Below are 20,939 nucleotides of genomic sequence, written 5' to 3'. Positions count from 1 at the left end.
GGAAAGGGGCTGAATGAAGTCAAGCACTGGGCAGCCTCCTCATAACTACTGCCTCAGGCTGTGTTTGTTCAAGCCAGGCCTTGTTTTCCTGGGGTACCAAGAAAGGACCAAAGGCAGAAAGGAATGAGAGCACCTTCTGTTGAGGAAGGTGACGAGATTAGGATTCCCAGTCCCTTTCTTGCAGGCAGGATTATCTGGATTGCCCTGGCTTCTTCTTCTGTGTAGATTTCACATGTTTATTATTTATAGCTAGAGCCTGGCATTCTATAAAATGAAAATAACCAATTAATCAAGTCTCTTTGGCAGGCATTATAAGCAAAGACATTTCAGTTTCAATCCAGGCCAGAAATGCTCTGGCATCCCCAGATGGAGCCCATTAATCAATCCTGATGACAAGGAGGCTCTGTGTAGACTTGAGAGATGAAATCAAGAACTGAAACTTGATTCAGAAGTGATTAGAGAGGGTTTCTTTCGATGGTGTAAATAGACCCCAGGAGGTGGGGAGTGAGGTTGTTTGGGTTAATTGTCTGTGTATTTCCCTGAGATATTTATAAAATCACATATATTCAAGGATGGACATTAGGAAAAACTTTTTCACTAGGAGGGTGGTGAAGCACTGGAATGCGTTACCTAGGGAGGTGGTGGAATCGTCTTCCTTTGAGGTGTTTAAGGTCAGGCTTGACAAAGCCCTGTCTGGGATGATTTAGTTGGGGATTGGTCCTGCTTTGAGCAGGGGGTTGGACTAGATGATCTTCTGAGGTCCCTTCCAACCCTGATATTCTATGATTCTATGAAGAGACAGTAACAAATGCCTACTGCAGAAGAAAGAGGATTACAAATGGGGGAAAGATTACGTGGTTTCAACTTTTAACATTGAGTCAGTTTCACCAGCCTTTCCGCACATCTGAGCCAGACCTCTGGGCCAATGCCTAGGACCAGGGTTCATTGGGGAATGGACGGAGATGGTTCTGAGCCAACATCCGGAAGAAGGGTTTTGGCACAATGCCTGCAGCTAGGTTTCTAGGTCAACTCTAGGGTTTCAGGGGAACACCTAGGCCATGGTTCAGAAAAAACACCAGGATATTGAGCAAATGCTGGGGGCTGGAATTTCATCCTTTACTCTGGAATGGAGTAACCGAAAATCAGGACCTCATTATCCTCTTTCAGATCCCTCCTTCAAACTCTCCTTTGCTGCGAGGTCTTCAAAAAACTTTACAATGGTTAAGAGGCTGGTGCACTGAGACCCCTGTGGATCACACTGACCAATATTGTCCCATTGTTTCCTTGTATTTCCCCATCCGTCTGTGTGCCTCCATCAGTTGTTTCTTCTCTTACGTTCTCAGGGTGATGAACCTGAGCAGTGAATGAATAAACAAGGCAGTGCCTTGTTTCCCCCCCCACGCAGTTGTTCCCTGGGTTTTCCCTGTACCTGCTTTCCTGTAACATTTTCTCTACGCTGCCTAGCTGCCCTATATTTCTGGACAATGAGAGTGTGCTGGGGTGAGGGAATCCCTTAAGCACCAGCATCCTCAAAGCAGGCTGACACAGGATTGGCGCATTGGTGGGTTTTGGCGGGAACTGTGTTCAGAGATCATTGGACAGTAAGACGAGGATGCCATATATGATAGACATGGAATTGCTATGCACTAATCTATGAATTAGTAACTGTTTTATGAAGACTGTGTATGACCAGGCTAGTGAGGGGAAGTGATTGTATATTGGGTTCCTAGATTTTTTTTTATGACTGTATTGCTTTAATTTATTAGGGGTCTGTGGAGGGAGCAATACAGCAGATCTAGGTAAGGACACCCCAGAACACAACTGAAAGACCACTGGTCAAGCTGTTAGCTTCAAGAATCTTGTCTCCAGTCCCAAGTAAGCTGCAAGTTTTGTTTTGCTGAAGTTAGGCAGCTAGAGATCAAAAGAACATGAAAGAGCTAAAAAGTTTTTCTTGGGGGACAAGAGGGTTACTTGTCAGCAAGTCTAGGGAGACGGGCTGTGACAGAGACTCTGTGGAGGGTGTCTAAGCAGGGGGCCTTCCCAGAGCCAGGGAATCAATGGCTGGAGATGCAGACAGAATGTTTTATCGCTTTTAAGATATGTTTTTTCTGATATGTATTCATTCTAAATCAGTGATACTTTGCTTTAAGGAGGCTGTGTGGTCACTGCTTGCCACTGTCATTGCCCCAGCAGGGACAGAACTGCAGGGTCTGCAATGAAGTCAGATCTGGTGAGGTCAATCAGAGCTGATACACAGAGGACTGCAGCAGAGAATCACCAGACTCCACTCTGAGACTCCCTAGAGCACCCCACAGTGGGTGAGGGGACTGAGGTCATGGAGGCTCAATTTAGGGGTGGGTTCCAGCCCTGGCCCTCCTCCATTTCACGTCTCCCCCTTTCCCTCTACCTTCTCCTGCTCCATCCTCCCGTTCTCCTCTCCTCCTTTCCCTCTACATTTCCCCCCTCCATCCTCCCCTTCTCCTTTCCCCCGCACCTTCCCCCTCCATCCTCCATTCCCCTCCCTTTCCATCTAACTTCCTCCCGTCCATCCTCCATTCCCCCCTCCCTTTCCATCTAATTTCCTCCCGTCCATCCTCCCCTTCTCCTCTCCCCGTTTCCCTTTCCAGCTACCTTCCCCGTCCTTTTTCCCTTCTCTCCCCGTTTCCCTCTACACCTTCCCCCTCCATCCTCCCCTTCTCCTCTCCCCGTTTTCTCCTACACCTCCCCCCTCCGTCCTCCCCTTCTCCTTTCCCCCTACACCCTCCATTCCCCCCCTCTCCCTTTCCATCTTCACTTTTCCCCCTCCATCCTCCCCCTCTCCTCTCCCCGTTTCCCTCTACACCTTCCCCCTCCATCCTCCCCCTCTCCTCTCCTCTCCCCCTTTCCCTCTTCACTTTCTCCCCTCCGTCCTCCCCCGCTCCTCTCCCCCTTTCCCTCTTCATTTTCTCCCCCTGTCCTCCCCCTCTCCACTTTTCCCCCTCCATCCTCCCCTTCTCCTCTCCCCCTTCCCCCCTACACCTTCCCCCTCTATCCTCCCTCCTTTCCCTCTTCACTTTCTTTCCTCCGTCCTCCCCTTCTCCTCTCCCCCTTCCCTCCTACACCTTCCCCCTCCATCCTCCCCCTCTCCTCTTCCCCTTACCCTCTTCACTTTTCCTCCTCCATCCTCCCCTTCTCCTCTCCCCCTTCCCCCCTACACCTTCCCCCTCCATCCTCCCCTTCTCCTCTCCCCCCTACACCTTCCCCCTCCATCCTCCCCTTCTCCTCTCCCCCCTACACCTTCCCCCTCTATCCTCCCCCGCTTTCCCTCTTCACTTTCTCCCCTCCGTCCCCTCCCCCTCTCCCCCTACACCTCCCCCGCTCGCCCCGCCCCGCCCCGCCCGGCTGCAGCGCATGCGCGGGGCGCTCGCTGGGTGGCGCTGTCGGGCCGGAACGCGAGCGCGGCGGGGCCGGTTGCCGGCCGGACGCGGAGAGCGCGGGACCCACCGGCCCGGTTCGGGGCGCGAGATGGCGCGGGGAGGCGGCAAGGTAAGGGCGGGCGCGGGGGGGCTGGGCAGGCTCCTCCGCGGTCCCATAAGGCTTCGGGCCCCTCTCATCCCCGGGGAGCGGTTCCCCCCCCCCGCTCGGGGGGCTCGGGCGCCGGCAGCGCTTCCTTCTCGCTCCAACCGGGGGCGTGAGCTGGGCCCGACTCCCTCTGCTGCCGGGCCAGCGCCCCCGCGGGGGGGTTCCAGCCTCCGCCCGGCCAGCGCCCCCCCCCCCGGGTCCCGGCCTCTGGCTGTTCAGTTCCCCCTCACCCGGGTCCCCATCCCCAGCCTCTGCCCACCAGTGCCCAATCCCCCGCCCCCCCCCCCGGGGTCCCGGCCTCTGGCTGGTCATTTCCCCTCACCCGGGTCCCCATCCCCCCCCCCCCCAGCCTCTGCCCACCAGTGCCCAACCCCCCGCCCCCCCCCCCGGGGTCCCGGCCTCTGGCTGGTCATTTCCCCTCACCCGGGTCCCCATCCCCAGCCTCTGCCCACCAGTGCCCAATCCCCCGCCCCCCCCCCCGGGGTCCCGGCCTCTGGCTGGTCAGTTCCCCTCACCCGGGTCCCCATCCCCAGCCTCTGCCCACCAGTGCCCAATCCCCCGCCCCCCCCCCCGGGGTCCCGGCCTCTGGCTGGTCATTTCCCCCTCACCCGGGTCCCCATCCCCCCCCCCCCCAGCCTCTGCCCACCAGTGCCCAACCCCCCGCCCCCCCCCGGGGTCCCGGCCTCTGGCTGGTCATTTCCCCTCACCCGGGTCCCCATCCCCCCCCCCCCAGCCTCTGCCCACCAGTGCCCAACCCCCCGCCCCCCCCCGGGGTCCCGGCCTCTGGCTGGTCAGTTCCCCCTCACCCGGGTCCCCATCTCCCCCCCCCAGCCTCTGCCCACCAGTGCCCAATCCCCCGCCCCCCCCCCCGGGGTCCTGGCCTCTGGCTGGTCAGTTCCCCCTCACCCGGGTCCCCATCTCCCCCCCCCAGCCTCTGCCCACCAGTGCCCAATCCCCCGCCCAATCCGGCCCCCCCCGCGGGTTTTCAGCATCTTCCCGGGCCGCGACCCCCCCCCCCCCGAGGTGTCAGCTTCTGCCAGGTGGAGATGAGCCTTTACCCCCATTGTACAGCTGGAAATGGGGGCGTGACTGGGCCAGGACACCCCCCCTCCCCCCCCCCCCCCCCCGGGCCAGGCTGGGAGCCAGACCCTGATCTCCCCACTCTTGGCCAAGTGTCTGCATCACCAGGTTGTCCTTCGTTCGTAGAGGGTGCCCGGTGAAGAACCGCTGCTGAGAGTGCCTTGCCCGCTCCGACCATTGGCCTGTTTACCCGGGCATGCTCCCAGGGTGCAGCTGGGTCACTGCCAGGAGTGTGAATGCACCTGGTATTGACATACCCACTCCAGGTAGCTCCCTCAAAATAGAAGCGAAGACATTTCAGTGCCGGCTGCACAGACCTGCTTGCCCCTTCTCTCTTGTGCAACCAACACTGAAGCCAGCATCACGGTGTCTTTACCTTTATTGCTAGTGAGAGTACTAGTAGGTCTACACCAGGGGCAGGCAAACTGTTTGGCCTGAGGCCTACATCGGGTTTCCAAAATTGTACGGAGGGCCAGTTAGGGAGGCTGTGTCTCCTCAAACAGCCAGGTGTAGCCCGGCCCCTGCCTCCTATGCAACACCCCCCACCTTCTTGCCCCCTGATGGCTCCCCCGGGAATCCTGCCCCATCCAACACCCCCTGACCACCCCTAGACCTCCCGCCCCTGACTGCTCCCTGCCGCCCCATCAACCCCCACTTCATTCCTTACCTGCCCCCTGGTACCCCTGCCCCATCCAACCACCCCTTCTCCCTGTCCCCTAACTTCCCCCAGAACCCTTGCCCCTGACTGCCCCCTGCCACCCCATCCAATCTCCCCCTCCTTCCTGACTGCCCCATCCAACCCCCCCGCCCCAACTCTCCTGCCTGCCCCGCCCCCATCCACACCCCCACCCCCAACTCTCCTGCCTGACCCTTACCGAGCTGCCTGGAGCACCAGGTCAGGCCGCAGCTCTGCAACTGCACTGCCCAGCTGCCCAGAGCATTGTGCTGCACTGAGGCTGCGGGGGAGGGGGAAAGCAGGGGCTGGGGGTGAGCCTCCCAGGCCAGGAGCTCAGGGGCTGGGCAGGAGTGTCCCCCAGGTTGGATGTGGCCCCCAGGTCGTAGTTTGCCCACCTCTGGTCTACACACTGACCTTCACATCCACGGCTGCAATGTGGATATACCTGCATCCACTTTGCCTGAATCCAGATCCCTTCCTCGATTAAGCACTGGGAGAGTCATGAAACTAGGCCCCGTGAACTGAGGTTTAGGACTGTAATAGTGCCTTTCTGTAAAATGCCACCTGGTTTCAGCTTAGATATCCAGAAAGCTTTGAACACGGTTTCAGATATTGTTAATCCTGTCTGCATTAGGAAATTTAACTGCTGCCTGAAAGGGGTTCCAGCAATGGATCCTTGAAGCTGATATTGAAAATTAGATGCAGGCTAATCATAGAACTGGAAGGGACCTTGAGAGGTCATCTAGTCCAGTCCCTTGCACTCAAGGCAGGACTAAGTATTATCTAGAGTCTTCTAGACCATCCCTGACAGGTGTTTGTTCAACCTACTCTTAGAGATCCCCAATGATGGAGATTTCACGACCTCCCTAGGCAATTTATTTCAGTGCTTAACCACTCTGACAGAAAGCTTTTCCTAATGTCCATCTAAACCCCCCTTGCTGCAATTTAAGCCTATTGCTTCTTGTCCTATCCTCAGAGGTTAAGAAGAAACAATTTTTCTCCCTCTTCCTTGTAACAACCTTTTATGTACTTGAAAATGTAGACCTGAGAGAGTCATTTTCAGCACTGTTTCAGAGTAACAGCCGTGTTAGTCTGTATTCGCAAAAAGAAAAGGAGTACTTGTGGCACTTTAGAGACTAACCAATTTATTTGAGCATGAGCTTTCGTGAGCTACAGCTCACTTCCAGAAAGAGTGTTTGGCTTGTTGGAGAATGGTGTCTGTCAAGTTCTCTGAAATGGTATTGGAAACAATTTTGTCTGATCTATCATTCAAACCATTTTCAGTATCAGTTTAGGGAAAACCGATGTAAGCACTCTTCCAGTGTGGACCAGGTGAGTGATCCATCCAATATAGTAAGTAGCCTGTCTCTGACAGTAACAGCACTAGATACTGCAGAGGAAGAGTGCACAAAGCTTAGTAATGGACAATAAAAAAAGAGACAAGGTGGGTGAGGTAATATCTTTTTTGGACCAATTTCTGTTGATGAAAGAGAACTATGGGCAAGCTCAAAAGCTTGTCTCTTTCACCAACAGAAGTTGGTTCAATAAAAGATATTACCTCATCCACCTTGTCTCTCTAATATCTTGGGACCAACAAGGTTAGAACAACACTGCAGGTGACACACACAAAAAGAGCATTAAAAGAATTGTCCCTATGCATCTCTGGCAGATTAAATTCCTTAAAGACATGCTATCAGCTTGACTTTTTAAAAATAAATTGTTTGAAAACATAGTTTTCACAGACAGCGCCTTTTAAATAGAATGACCTGAATTTTAAAAAAGTGCCTTTGGACAAGTAATAAAAAGGGGAAGTTTCTTGCTGATACTTAGAGGGGTGTTTGGTGTTGCTCTCAGGTCCACCCAAAAGGTGTTTAACTCTCCCCCCTCCTTCTTCGAGCATGTGCCCCCTTTTCAGTTTTCTTTCTTGTTACTTGTACTGGCAAACACCATGCAAGTGAGGTTCCCCTGCAGAGCACTGCACAAGAATAATCTCATCATGCTGGTGCATGAGGGAGGAAGTGCAGTTGACGATACACAAAGTGCTGTTAAGTGCACAAATAAACTGAACAAAAAGGGTTTTTCTTTAAAGGGTTTTTCACTTTCAGTAAAGTTAAATGCAACTTATTGCAATAGTAGGTTCAAAATGTTCAGATGGAACTGTGGTTTTTCAAGTGTCATTTTATACCTTTTCCATAAAAAAGACAGCAACAGAAAAAGAACATTTCTGCTGTTTCTTTCTGCTCCACTGTCTCAGAAGACCCAAAAAGATGAGGATAAAAACTTATTTTTGGCAAACTTAAAGTGAGACTTTTTCCCAGCGATTTTTGGCAGCGTTAGATTTGTTACAATCTCCTCCCATGGAAAAAGTAGAACTTGCTAGTGACTTAGCTACCAGCGACTGGTGTATAAACCCAGGTACCACTGTCTACCTGGGTATCTTTGTACTCAAGGTGTAATGCAGTTTTATATTAAGTAGACATGACCAAACACAATGCATACATTTCCTCACCCCACCACTTAACAACTGCTGCTACAAACTCCAGAAAGTGAAGTGCTGTGTTGTTCTACAGTCAAGGCTGTCTATAAATTTAATAAATCTCTCTAAATGTATAGCGTTTGATTATTTTCTTCATTCTTATTGGCTATAACATTTCAGTGTTTTACTTAAAATAGTTTTGCAGTATTACCTGGAAATAGAAGCAAAAGATGAGTAATAAAACTTTTCACTTCCAGTAGAGGATCTCGAAGTGCTCTGAAAATGTTAATGAAGTTTTACAGTATCCTTAAGAGAACCAGGAGTTAAAGTTGATGCAAAGGGATTGACTTAGCCAGGTTAACACAGCAGGTCAGGGACTATGACCAATATCTGTTGATTCTCATCCTGTGCTTTAATACCCAGATCCTTCCAATTCTGTTACTTGGCCATTCATTATTATTAATCATGTTTATTACTGTAGTGCCTATGGGTCAACCAAGAATTGCGTCCCATTGTGCTAAGCACTGTAAAAACACATAGTCCCCGTCCTGAAGAGCTTGCTGTTATGGGTTGGGTTAAGGCTTCTTATGGCCAGGCATGCTACTGCCTTATATTTGGAATAAATGTAAAGAAGCCATTGTAATCAGGTGGCTGAAACAACAGCAGTAACACCCCAAAACACAGGCACATGGAAAAGCTGAGTAGAAGCTTAATCTAAGAGGGTTCAAATGCAAGGGCTAGAGCTTTAATTGATGGAACTGTTTTGGTCAGCAAGTGAGTATCTGTTTGAGAGAGACAGCAAAGAGAGAGATACAGAGAGCAGAACAAAAGCCAAGCAGATACAGCCTGGAAGCATGGTGGGTGGCTCTGGGATAAGCCTAGAGAAAAGTTTTGCATCAGAGTGCTGGCGGAAAGAGTTTGATGCTATGAGCAGGGAAGCTGTTTGCTGATTTTTGGTTCCTTCTGTGTTTGGAGAAACAGGACTTAAATTCTTTGTAAATAAACAGGATTGAATCAAAGATATCTGAGTCCATCATTAATTTCTCCCAGGTGGAACAGCATGAAGAGCCCCGAACTTAGACTAGCCACTTGGATCAAAAGGGATAACATTACTGTCTAAATAGAGCAGGTGGACACAGGGTACGGGGAAGTGGTATAACAGGAAAGCAGGGTGAACAATGTGATGGCAGCAAATGTAATGTTAGATGTACACTCAGATGTACATTCTTTTCAGAAAAAAGATGACAGACTCCAAGCTAGAAAAAGCCCTATTTACCAGCAGCCCAGCAAAACCAAACATTTTTGTTCTAGGCTTGTGTAATTTTAATTTGCTGCCCACCAGACAAGTTGTTGATGAGCACTTAAAAATCCTTGGTTCAGCCTGTGGCTGAAAATGAAAACTGGCCTTTTGTCATTTTCTTTGCAAATGCCACTTAAGGGCATAACAAATGGATGATTTGCCCATCTAGCTCCTTTGCTGAATTAATCTTCTGGCTTTGTTCATTCAGATGACACAATTATTTAGCAAAAAGAAAAGGAGGACTTGTGGCATCTTAGAGGCTAACAAATTTATTTGAGCATAAGCTTTCGTGAGCTACAGCTCACTTCATCGGCTGCATTCAGTGGAAAATATAATTACTTAGGTTCATCAAGACAAGTGGAGACTGAGGAACTTCAGAGGGACCTAACAAAGCTGGCTGAATGGGCAACACAATGGTAGATTAAACATTAATAGGTCCAAAGTAATAATGCTTCCAAAACTGACAAACTGTTTGTGTGGACCCTGCTGACACACTGTTAACTGTTAATGAACTTTGATCTAGTCCCATTTCAAAGAGGATAGATCAAAGCGCATTACCCAGGTGTTAATGCATGTCAACAGAGTCAACGCAGAAAGTCGGTGCAGGCTAGATTCAAGCCCCAGCTTGTCGCAAACTAAAGGTTCATGTAGCTAAACCCTGAGACATAATACTGGACTAAATGGACCACTAGTTTGATCCAGTATGGGAAGTCCTATATTCTTATCCTCTGCACAAACGTGTCAAATTAGCAATTAAAATAACAATAGGGATTAGTAATGCAGTAAAGTGAAATGTATGTTTTATGTTGATCAAGGAGTGAATTAGCTCCTTTAAGTGATTTCACTTAAGTGTGCCCCATCATATTCTAATTGAGTTTGGTACTTTCTTCCAGGCAGCCATAGTGCTGTGTATGGATGTAGGCTTTGCAATGAGCAATTCTGCTCCTGGAGAGGAGTCTCCGTTTGAACAAGCCAAGAAGATGATGACGATGTTCGTGCAGCGACAGGTACGTGTGTTTTCCGTTTGAGTATGATACACTTAAAAGGTTAGAAATGAAAGAAGGAAAACGGTGAGGCTTGATAGACTCTTTTCTTCGCTCTTTTTATTTGATTACATTTTGTTTAGCTGGGAAAATAGTTAGAATTATTCTAAATGACTGTTTCATGTGAGAGCAACATTGGCCTTTCTCCCAGCAGATTTTTGTGGATGACAAGTGCACCAAATGTATCCGATGAAGTGAGCTGTAGTTCACGAAAGCTTATGCTCAAATAAATTTGTTGGTCTCTAAGGTGCCACAAGTCCTCCTTTTCTAAGTGCACCTAGCTTGATCACTCCCCTTTTTTAAGCTAGAGGAGACTTTTATGGGGAAAAGTGCTGTCTTCTTATAAAATGTTTCAGCATTGTTAAAATTTAGCATCATGTAGAATTACTCTAGGAACTGAGTGATCTGATTTTACTCATTTCCCCCATATGTTGATCAGTAGTACTCATAGCAGCATGCTAGCTGAATTTAATTCTAAGTTAATGAGCTCTGCATATGCATACATTTTGGAAGGGCTGTATATGCGTCTGCTGTAATTGATACCTAGTTGCAAAATTTGTATAATACGCTTTCTATTTTACATATGTATGTACAACACAGTGTGCATTTTTGGATTTTTTTTTTGTACCTTCTCCATCTCCAGGTGTTTGCTGAGAGCAAAGATGAAGTCTCTGTAGTTTTGTTTGGCACAGATGGTACAGAGAATACCCTTGCCAGTGGTGATCAGTATCAGAACATTACTGTACAGAGACACCTGATGCTACCGGATTTTGATTTGCTGGAGGACATACAAAACGCGATTCAACCAGGCTCTGAGCAAACAGACTGTATCCTCTCTGGCTGTACAAAATCTCTGAACCAGATAAAGTTGCATGGAGGACTGGGAGCTTATGTTGTGAAACTGTACCAGAAGTGTTGTTGAAGTTGTAACTACTATTAAACATATATTATCCTTTTGAATTTAGGAGTTGACAGTTTGCACAAGGGCCAGTTTTCCAGATTAACCAATTTTCAAAGTTCTTTATAAGATGTTAGGGGGAGTCTTGGCCCCAGTGAATTGTTTCTAGTATAAAGTACTGAGTTAATTAAGTTTTGAGCACTTCTTGTATCTTCTCCATGAGACTGAGAGAAAAATATACAGCAAAGAGACAATGTCAGATTAGGGTCCAAAATTTTTTTTTTCAAGGGACTTAAAAAGCCTAATGCAAAATAGGTTTTCATCAAATTAAACCTATGAAAACCTTTTTTAAAAAAATAAACGCTCCCACCAAAAGGGAAGCCCAACACAGTTGCGTGTGCTTAGACATTTCAGATTGATCAGTCCTCATTTCACTGTGAAATGCACCCATTATGAAAAGTCACTTTTGTTAGTAACATAGGTGAGAGTTTTTGAAAGTGTTCCTCTTAACATTTCATTTGAAAGTTTTTCCTATTTCTCCCTGTTCTCCTTCTCCACCCAAAAAATAATTGTTTCAAGCTGTAGTCAGGTTGGTAGAGCAGCATCAGGGGAGCCTGCAGCCAGTCAACTGTATGTTGCACAAACTGAATCATATTCTCGGTTTGATGGGTAAGGAGGTATGTACATGGATGCGCTCTATCAAGGGACTTAGGTGTGTAAATCCTGTTTTTAGGCACCATTGCGATTCACAGAACTCCAATTCAGCTGCCCCCTAACCTGTAGATGCCTAAACTCACTTGGTACCTAATTTTTTTCCTCTGGGTGTGTACACTGCAGCCTCACTCTAGGTGCCCGGTCACCTATCTCCCACCTGAGCATGCACACTACTGCCTTGCAATAGGTCATCTGGACTCCTCTCTCACATGTAAGCCCCAGAGTAATTCACAGACTGGGAAATATAGGCGTCTGGCTGCCTAAGTTGCATGATGGGGTCTGATCCAGTAGGTGGCCTCTGAGTATTGCTGCTGGATCCGGATCCCTCAGGTGAGGTCACACACAAAAGCCGGGGATGGAAGGAGAGGAACTTCGTGTAACCTTTCACCCAGTGGATAGGGTACTCGCCCAGGATGTTAGAGACTCCCGTTTAAGTCCCCTGTCCTCCTGAGAGAGAAAAGGGATTTGAACAAGGATCTGTCCCCTGTCAGGCTAACACTAGGCTATGGAATATTCTGATATGGGTCTCCGTCAGTCTCTCCAGTTGAAGTTGTTCCACTTTTATTAAACAATTGAACACTTAAGTATGAATTGAACCAGTGAAAAAGTTAGTGTAACTATATAGCCTAGTGGTTAGGGCCTTCACCTGAGAGGTAGCTGATCCCTCAGGAGGAGGTGGGACTTGAACTGGGGGTCTCCCACATTCAGAGTGAGTCTCCTATCTATTAGGCTAAAAGTTATAAGGGAGGTCTGCCACCCCAACCCACCAGGCTGTTTTGTTTCAGACCCCCACACAAACTTAGGTGGCCTAATGCCTGCCTTCTTTCAGGTCATGGATTGCTATCAGAGCTAAGCGACTCCTTGCAGCCTGGACTAATGTGCCTATCTCTGAGAGAGGGGTGGGACTTAATACCCCCCGCCCTCTGGTTGGCATCTCTCACTGGCTAGCTCAGGCGGCTCCCTGCTTAGTGTGCTGGCTTTGTTGTTCGGAGTCTAAGGTGCCTGTCTCTTCCCATTTGTTGTATGGGTAGCCTCGGTGCCTAACTCAGTCTGTGTGGTTGGCAGTGTTGTGCCCGTGATTTTCTAGGCACCTAAAAGTTAGGTGCCATGATGCTCAGTATTGCGGTGCCTAAGTCCCTCTGTGGATCTGGGCCACAGATCTCTGAGCACAGAGATAAGAGCACATCTTCAATTAAATTACTTGAGAAAAGAAATGTATCAAGATATCAGAAATAGATGTTTATTATGAAAAGGGGAATTAGCGTGAAAAATTATGTCATATTTTGAAACTACATGTAGTTTTCAGTCATGGATTTCAAATAAAGAGATGATGATAATACAAAAAGTCTAGGTGATAAATGTTTTCATTGGGGTCGATCCTGCTCCTATCATAGCTTTGCTCTTGACTTCAATAGCAGGATTGGTCCCTGGTAACAGTCTTCCCTTTAAAAGTGCAGGGAAAATAGAGGGTTGTAGGAAAGGCAATAGATCGTTTTAATAGGTGCTAGTTTGGTTGTCATACACTAAAATGCTTTAACTGTCTCTGCAACCGCTAAAATAAAGAGAAAAACATGCATGTTTGTGACACAGTCTTGTTCTAAATGTCTTTTGTCTTTAACTCACTTAGTCCTGGATGCACTTGTCGTGTGCATGGACTTGCTTCAAAAGGAAACAATGTAAGTACTGCAGCCTGAGGACTTGCACAAGAATTCTGAAATGGAGTTTTGAGATCTGAGCTGACTCCACTTTAATGCTGCAAGGTTGTGTGACGAGGGAAGAAGCTGCTTTTTAAAAAAATCACCACAATGAAAAGCTATTCCTAAAAAACCCACTAGAGAAACCCAACCTCCCCAAGCAATTTAAGTCACTTGAATAAGAGCTTGCCCACATAGGGAAGTTATACTGGTATAAACTAAGGGCTTGGTTACACTTACATTTTATAGCGCTCTAACTTGCTGGCTCAGGGGTGTGAAAAATCATCCCCTGAGCGCAGCAAGTCAGAGCGCTTTAAAGTGCTAGTGTAAACAGGCTCCAAGCGCTGGGAGCCAGGCTCCAAGCGGTCAGAGCTAATCCCCTCGTGGAGGTGGATTATCAGGAGCGCTGGGAGAGCTCTCCCAGCACTCGTGTGCAACCACACTCGCACTTCAAACTGCTGCTGCTGGAGCGCTCCTGTGACAGCGCTTTGATGTTTCCAGTGCACTAGCTGGAGGGGTATGTCTGCGCATGCTGGGAATTACACCTCCCAGCGGCAGTGTAGACAAATCCTAGAGACCTGCCTAGATAAAGAAAAATGCTTTTTTCGGTTGTGTGAGCTTAATAGGATTGGGGGAAAAAAAAACCCTTAACATCCATGTAGACACAGTTTAACACCTTTATAATCATGGTCTTGCAGCCTTGGAGGAATTAGCCAGCACCTTTAGTAAACACCACGGACCAGATCTTCATTGGTATACACTGGCATAGCTCCATTGACTTCAATGTAGTTAAACTAATTTATGTCAGCTGAGGGCCAGGCTTTCTATTCACTTGGTGGGGAAAACATCAGAAAAAGGACACGGACTTCCCCTGAATAAGAATAAGAAAGAACAAACCATGCTGACTGGATGTATTCTTGTTGTACTTAAGGGCAGCATGTCTTGATGTTTACCGACTTTATTAGAGACACAGTTTTACATTTTTTTAAATAAGTGTTCAGCAATGATGCAAGGATTGTTTTATTTCTACAAATCTTCTGTTTTTATTGTTTAAGAGGAAAGAAATATGAGAAACGACACATTGAGGTGTTTACAGACCTTAGCAGTCCCTTCAGTGAGGATCAGGTGGAAATTATCATCGCTAACTTGAAGAAAACGGGAATCTCACTGCAATTTTTGTAAGTGTGGAAATAGCTCTAAAGCATCTTTACAGCTCTGTGCCATTTTCATTACATAATTACAACCATCTTAAATTGTCTGCTGTTGTGGTAAGATGCTGTGGTTTGGTGTAAAGGTGCCACTCCCTGTAATATTATTATTATTTGAATTACTGTAGTGCGTAGGAATCACAGAACAGGACCTCATGGTGCTAGGAGCTATACAAACTCGGAAATAAAAAGATGGCCCCTTCCCCAAAGAGCTGGCAATCTCAATATAAAACAAGAGACAATAGATACAGACAGACGGATGGATGTGGGGAATACAAGGAAACAATAAGTATTGGTCAGTAGGATAGGCAGTAGACTCAGCACACCAGCAGCCAACTGTTCTCAGGTTTTTTTTGTAGACTTCACAGAAAAGGAGGATAATGAGGTAACTGGATTTTTATGGGGAGCTCCTCCCAACCGTGAGGGGCAGCATGGAAGAAAGCGCAAAGGTGTTTTGAAAATTAAACAAGTAGGAAATTTAACAGTAGAAAATATACAGGTATTGTCAGGGAGATGGAATAGATCACCTCACAGGTCTTTTTCTAGACGGGCTTCTGTTATTCTTAGATAACTTAATGACATTGTTTGGGGTACAGCAAAATATCATTTCATCTAGAGATGCTAGTTAAACTCTAACCCAGATTGTAACCTACAGGAAAGTGTCAATTTTATTCATGAATTCACCAGCTATTACAGGCTATTAAAACCTCCTACAGAATAACAGTTATTACAGGAATGATGAATAGCACAGCTATAATTAAGGGATTGGGAGGGTACTCTTTGCTGGGGCTTAGAACTGACATTTGAAAGGGCATCAGGCTGAAGAAAGAGTCAATCCAAATGCAATTTTTGTGTCTCTTTTTTTTAATCATCCAAAATGAGTTAGTTGTTTTAGTTAAGTAGCAAAATAAATTAACTGTTTTTAATTGTATTCTTAGCTTGCCGTTTCCAGTGGATGATGAAGATGGAAGTGGGGATACAGGCGATGGTCGACATTCTGATATGTGCAGAAACTCTTTTCCAAGGAAGGGCTTAACCGAGCAGCAGAAAGAAGGCATCTGTATGGTGAGAAAATTGATGTTTGCTTTAGAGGAAGAAGGAGGCCTGGATGAAATTTACACTTTCAGGTAAACTTGAATACTCCCCTTTCAGATGCTGGAAGTTTAGTTTCTAATTTCATCCACAAAAAGCTTTAATGACTGAGGTGGCATTTTGTATTTGTGTAACTTATCACAAATTTGGGTGGGTCCTTTAAATCAACTTCAGTGGCTTTGATTCAAAGAACAGATATGAGAATTATACAATGGAAAGTGAATTTTCCTTCATATGGTACTCTCTTTATAGAAAGTATCCCTTATTCCTCCTCTGTCTTGTGTTTCTCAGAATTTTTTAAGGAGGGTGATCCTCTAAATGAGACTTCAAAAACATATTGAATATAAGGTATTTAGCAGATGAATGCTATTTTAAAATGTGTGTGCAGTGCATGTAAAGCATTTGCACATAATGGTAGCCCTGGTTTCCTGGTCTCAGATTGGTTGCAGATCAACTAGTTTATCAAACTCCCCCAGACAGATTGTGACTGATGGTTGCTTCTTGAAGCTCATGGCTTAATAGCAAACTGCTGTGCTATTGTGTCTAACAATGGACTGTTTCAGTAGAATTGCTAATGCGAGGATAGAAAGATGGTTTTACGGTTTGGTGTCTCCACAGTGAAACAATAAAAATGTGTGTGTATCTTAGAAACACTGCAGTTGCTACTATGCCTGAGACTTCTCCCTGTCAGGTTTTAGATTGGTAGCTTCCTCCCCTCATCCTGCCCAACTTATCATTTGGTACCTCTCTTCTTTTGTAGCCATTATATATTTTTCCTCATCTCGGCCTCCATGGCTGGTTAGAGTATGTTATATGAGAAGGGAAATTTAGACCTTTTATTTGTGAGGAAATATAACACCGCTGCTACGTATTTATTTTCTATTTGACTACAAAGCAGCCTGAGATTTTTCAATGGCAATAAGAACAGGCTTTGTTGCTGCACCCCAAAACCAAACCAAACAATATATTTTTGATCATGATTATCCTTTAGGATAATCCACATGCATAAAACTATCAGGTGTTCTAAGTCTCCCCCGCCCCAAAGCCTCCCCCAGCCTCCTTAGTCACTGTGGAAATACCACTATCCTGCCTGCCTGTCACTCAGATCTGTAACCTGGGCATCAGCTTTGACTTGGACCTTTCTCTGTCTGGGTCCTCACCTCAGGCTATATCTAAATCCTGCAGATTCTTTTTGCATAACGCCTCTTAGTATGTAGCCTTTCTTATTCAGTCACAGAGCTAGAACTTGGATGCAGGCTCTCATTGTCCCACTTCTTAATTACTGCAACATCCTTTTTTCTGGCTGTGACAAACGCAGTCTTGCCCCACTCATATGCATTCTGTCTATAGCTATCTGTAGTGCTGCCTCTTGTCTTATACATAGATTATACAGACTCTTCGGGGCAGGGACCATCTTTCTGTTCTGTGTTTGTATAGCACCTAGCCCAGTGGGGTCCTGTTCCTTAACTAGGGCTCCTAGGAGTTACTGTATTACAAATAATAAATGCCTCTTTTATCTTTACCTTTCCTATCCTGGCCTATAAATGCAGTACAGCCCTGCTTACTCCCTGGTTTCAGGGGAGGTCTGAAACCTTTGGATAAATGGGGGTTTGGCTAACCGATTAAAGCTTTAGTGCAGTTTAAGTTGTTTAAGAATATATGAAGCTTTAGATCAGTTTATTCAGCTTTTATAAAGGAACCTTGCAAAACTGTCATGAAAATTTACTAACCCAGACACAATATCTCCTTTCCTCTTTTTACTATGCTGCTGATCAAAAATATTTTTCCCCCTTATAAAAATAAATAATTTATCCAAGCAGATGGGCAAGTAGAATTTTGTAATATGGTTTTAAGGTCTGATATTGGTTTAAACTGGATGGGGGAAGTCAAGAAACACAATGTGGGACCAAGAAAGCTGGCTACAGGGCAAGAGGCATTTATGCTGTCTTTAGGCTTTTTTTAAAATGCAAGTTTATCAAAGTCCACGTGTGTATAGATATGGAGTTGTGTATTATTTAGTGATCAGTTAACTATTGGACTATGCTGTCTGCAAGTCTACAAGGGCAAAATTTGCTTATGGACTTGGTCTTCACTGTCGGGGAGAACTGGGAATCTATTTCTTCTAAAAAACATAGGAAATTAAATCTAAAGAACTTTGTTAATACAGAATTAAGGTAGCACAATTAAGCATTAAAAAATTAAGAAATGTAAAAGTTAAAATTGAGTTTTTTACTTTAACTTGACCCCTTGAGTGCATGAATTATAATAGTTTTAATTACATGGACACAGGTTTTTAAATACACATGTAGCCTAGGTTGTACAAAATGCTATTGAATTATCTTGCATTATTTGATATGACTGTGGCTATGTTTATATTGCCAAAAGGGTGTATTTTTTACAGTGGCATAACTAACATGTGTTAGGTAGTTAAAACTTAATGGAGACAAGATGCAGGTAGTTTTTACTGCATTGCGGCTAGGTGAGGTCAACATTATACTCCCCAGCTGTGGTTGACCTCTCCGAGCTACATAGCTGTAAAAACTACATAGCCTTGTCTGCACTAGGATTTTACAGCAAGATAACTACTATCTAACTGTAAAAGCATGCCTTTGTTGGTCGTGAAGACACATCTTTGTGATCATACAAAGATGTAATGTAATAAATATTCCCTGAGTTAAGACTGTATTTTCAATCTTAATTTTCACATGTTCTGACTTTGAGCTGTGCAACCTTATGCAATGTTGTGTTCTGTAATTTTAATGTACAGTCATTTAAAAAAACCTTTTTTTGCCTTATGAGGTTTTTTATCTGCTGTTTGGCTGAGAGATATTCAAAGTAGCTGATTTTATCCTAACTGAGCTGCGAAAAGAGTGTGTATTCATTAACAACTTATTAAAAATGTGTGGAGTGTTAAATACCAAACAAACAAAATAACGTTAATTGAAACAGGATTCTTTATTTTTTCATCTCCAGCCCAGGAAACGTCTTACCAGTGAGAGGTGTCTTTTGTAATTTGGGCTGTTCAGCTAGCTAAATTACTTAATTGGGTTAATGTTAGCTAACTGCAAAATGCTTCCTAAACAACTGTGTAATCTCTTCTTCCCCATAAGAACTGACATGCTGTCTTTAACCTTAATGTCATAGAGACTTTAGATGGAAAACACCTACTAGGTCACCTTCTCTGCCCCCTTCTTACTATGTTCAGTAACAGGAATGTTCTATGTAGTTTATTTTCTAGTGCTTTGTGCAATCCAAGCCAAGCCAGTTGGGCTTCCACCCTTTCCTGAGGAGATTGCATTTTCTGGATTGTTTTTTTAGCTTATCGAAGAATTCATCTCTCTTTTTTTGATTCTTTAATTTAGAGAGAGCCTGGAGCGTCTTTCAATGTTTAAGAAAATCGAAAGAAGACCTATGGCTTGGCCTTGCCAGCTAACTATAGGTTCTAATCTGTCTATAAGGATTGTGGCATACAAATCAGTAAGTTACTAAAATCACATATTTAAGTATACTTTGGCAGGAGCATAGGTAGCTGCACCTTCATTTTTTCCTTAAAGACAAGAAAATTAAATACCTTAAGCTAGATGAAGGAAAACATTATGGTGAGATTTTACATGCGCAAAAACCAATAAATCTAAAGTTATAGTTCTCACAGCAACCATAACTTTGCCATATTAGACATGCATGTTAAAGCATTAAAGTTAACAATATTCAGAAAGAGAAAGTAATTCCTATCCACAATGTGACATTTAATTGTATAAAATTTACAAACCTGACTTAGGGTGTTGCATTCACATGGAGCATTCCAACTGGCTGTCTCTGAAATGCCCAGAAATGAATGAGGCTTAATATTTTCCTTATTTCTCAGGGGAAATTGTACTTTTTTTTAGAAATAGTAATAAGGATACCCTCAATTTGAAATCACATTTGTGGGCATAAGTGTTTTACTTACTGTTGTTACAAGTCACATGTAAGATTCTAATAACTTTAAAAGATTAGTGAAAATATTTTCTCTCTTTTTTCCGTGTTTGCTTTGTGCAATTTGACAGGACCTTACATATAGTCAATTTCACTGTTCAGTCTGTTTCCCCTATTGTTTGTGTGGGTCTTTCACACAGAATAAGAGGAAAAACATTTTAAAAGTAGGAAAACGTGTAACACCACAGCTGCCTATCATGTAAATAGTAACTAGGCAGCCATGTAGTTCAGTGATACTGAAGTGATTTTGGTGAAATAGAGTTTAACTGGTTCATCACCTGAACCTAAAAATAGGATTCTCTTCAGTATTCTGTTGCTTCAAGGCGAAAGATTCTAATTTAGTAATATGCCTGGTGTCTAGAAGGTGGATTTATTAGGCTTGGGTAAGGTCTAATCACTATAGGCTTCCCTTGCCAGCTTCCTGTTTCTCCTCATTTATAATAATAATTATTATAATTATTTGAGTATGGTGTTGTGCTAGGCACTATACTAAGGCAGAGTAAGAGACAGCCTCTACCCCCAAAGAGTTTACAATTTAAATAGGCAAGACCAGCAAGGGTTGGAGGGAAATGAGAGCCATTTGTTTAATCTGAAATGAGAATTGTCAATATAAGTAGAGCACTAGTGATGGTCACAGCAGAAAATGCTGTTTTCAGCAAATGCTGTTTATTGGTAAAATGACCCAGCACTTGGTCAAGAGAAATGATTCTAGGAATGGATTCTCGTGTTGTGGTAGGGGACCAGCCCCAAATGAGATTTAAATATTCCTTTTCTTTTAATGTTGACACAAAGCTCACAGAAGAGAAGGTGAAAAAGTCCTGGACTCTTGTGGATGCCAAGACCTTAAAAAAAGAAGATGTGCAAAAAGAGACTGTCTACTGCTTGGATGATGACGATGAAACAGAAGTTCAGAAAGATGATCTTGTTCAAGGTATGGGTTATTCTCTCTGTGCCCTCTTAAGACATTTAGGCTTAAATTTTAGGACTTGTTCTCCTAAGTCACTTAAATGTATTTGAAAATCCCACCCTTAGGTGCCTAAAGACGGATTTAGAAGTCTAACTGTGGCCTTACATTGTAAACTCTTGGGTGTAGGGAGCTTGTCATTTTGTAATATCTGTAAAATTCATATTGTTGCCACTGTAGCTAGAGCTGCATGTTTTTTACAAAGACAAAATAATACAAAATAAAACAACAACAAAAATGGTTACAGCAATATAAAAC

The 20,939-nt window shown here is 44.8% G+C and overlaps 1 protein-coding gene across 3 annotated transcripts in view; it reads left to right on the top strand.

Moving 5' to 3' along the window:
* The first annotated feature begins 3,390 nt into the window (after nucleotides 1-3,390).
* Nucleotides 3,391-20,939, top strand: part of XRCC5 (X-ray repair cross complementing 5) — a 74,151-nt gene continuing 56,602 nt past the window's right edge. Inside the window, exons 1-9 of one of the 3 annotated variants that reach the window (XM_073305006.2) lie at nucleotides 3,468-3,525; nucleotides 4,768-4,907; nucleotides 9,987-10,100; nucleotides 10,780-10,963; nucleotides 13,376-13,424; nucleotides 14,498-14,620; nucleotides 15,589-15,777; nucleotides 19,105-19,219; nucleotides 20,510-20,648. In XM_073305006.2, coding sequence (XP_073161107.1) covers nucleotides 4,878-4,907; nucleotides 9,987-10,100; nucleotides 10,780-10,963; nucleotides 13,376-13,424; nucleotides 14,498-14,620; nucleotides 15,589-15,777; nucleotides 19,105-19,219; nucleotides 20,510-20,648 — 943 coding nt within the window. In that variant the 5' untranslated portion in view covers nucleotides 3,468-3,525; nucleotides 4,768-4,877. Of the gene's footprint in view, nucleotides 3,526-4,767; nucleotides 4,908-7,487; nucleotides 7,733-9,986; nucleotides 10,101-10,779; nucleotides 10,964-13,375; nucleotides 13,425-14,497; nucleotides 14,621-15,588; nucleotides 15,778-19,104; nucleotides 19,220-20,509; nucleotides 20,649-20,939 lie in introns of those variants that run through there. The other 2 variants (XM_073305005.1, XM_073305008.2) reach the window with 2 other exon arrangements.

This window comes from Lepidochelys kempii, chromosome 11 (genome assembly GCF_965140285.1).
Source record: "Lepidochelys kempii isolate rLepKem1 chromosome 11, rLepKem1.hap1, whole genome shotgun sequence".
NCBI classification, from domain to species: domain Eukaryota; kingdom Metazoa; phylum Chordata; order Testudines; family Cheloniidae; genus Lepidochelys; species Lepidochelys kempii.
This window is presented reverse-complemented; position numbering and strand designations above follow the sequence as displayed.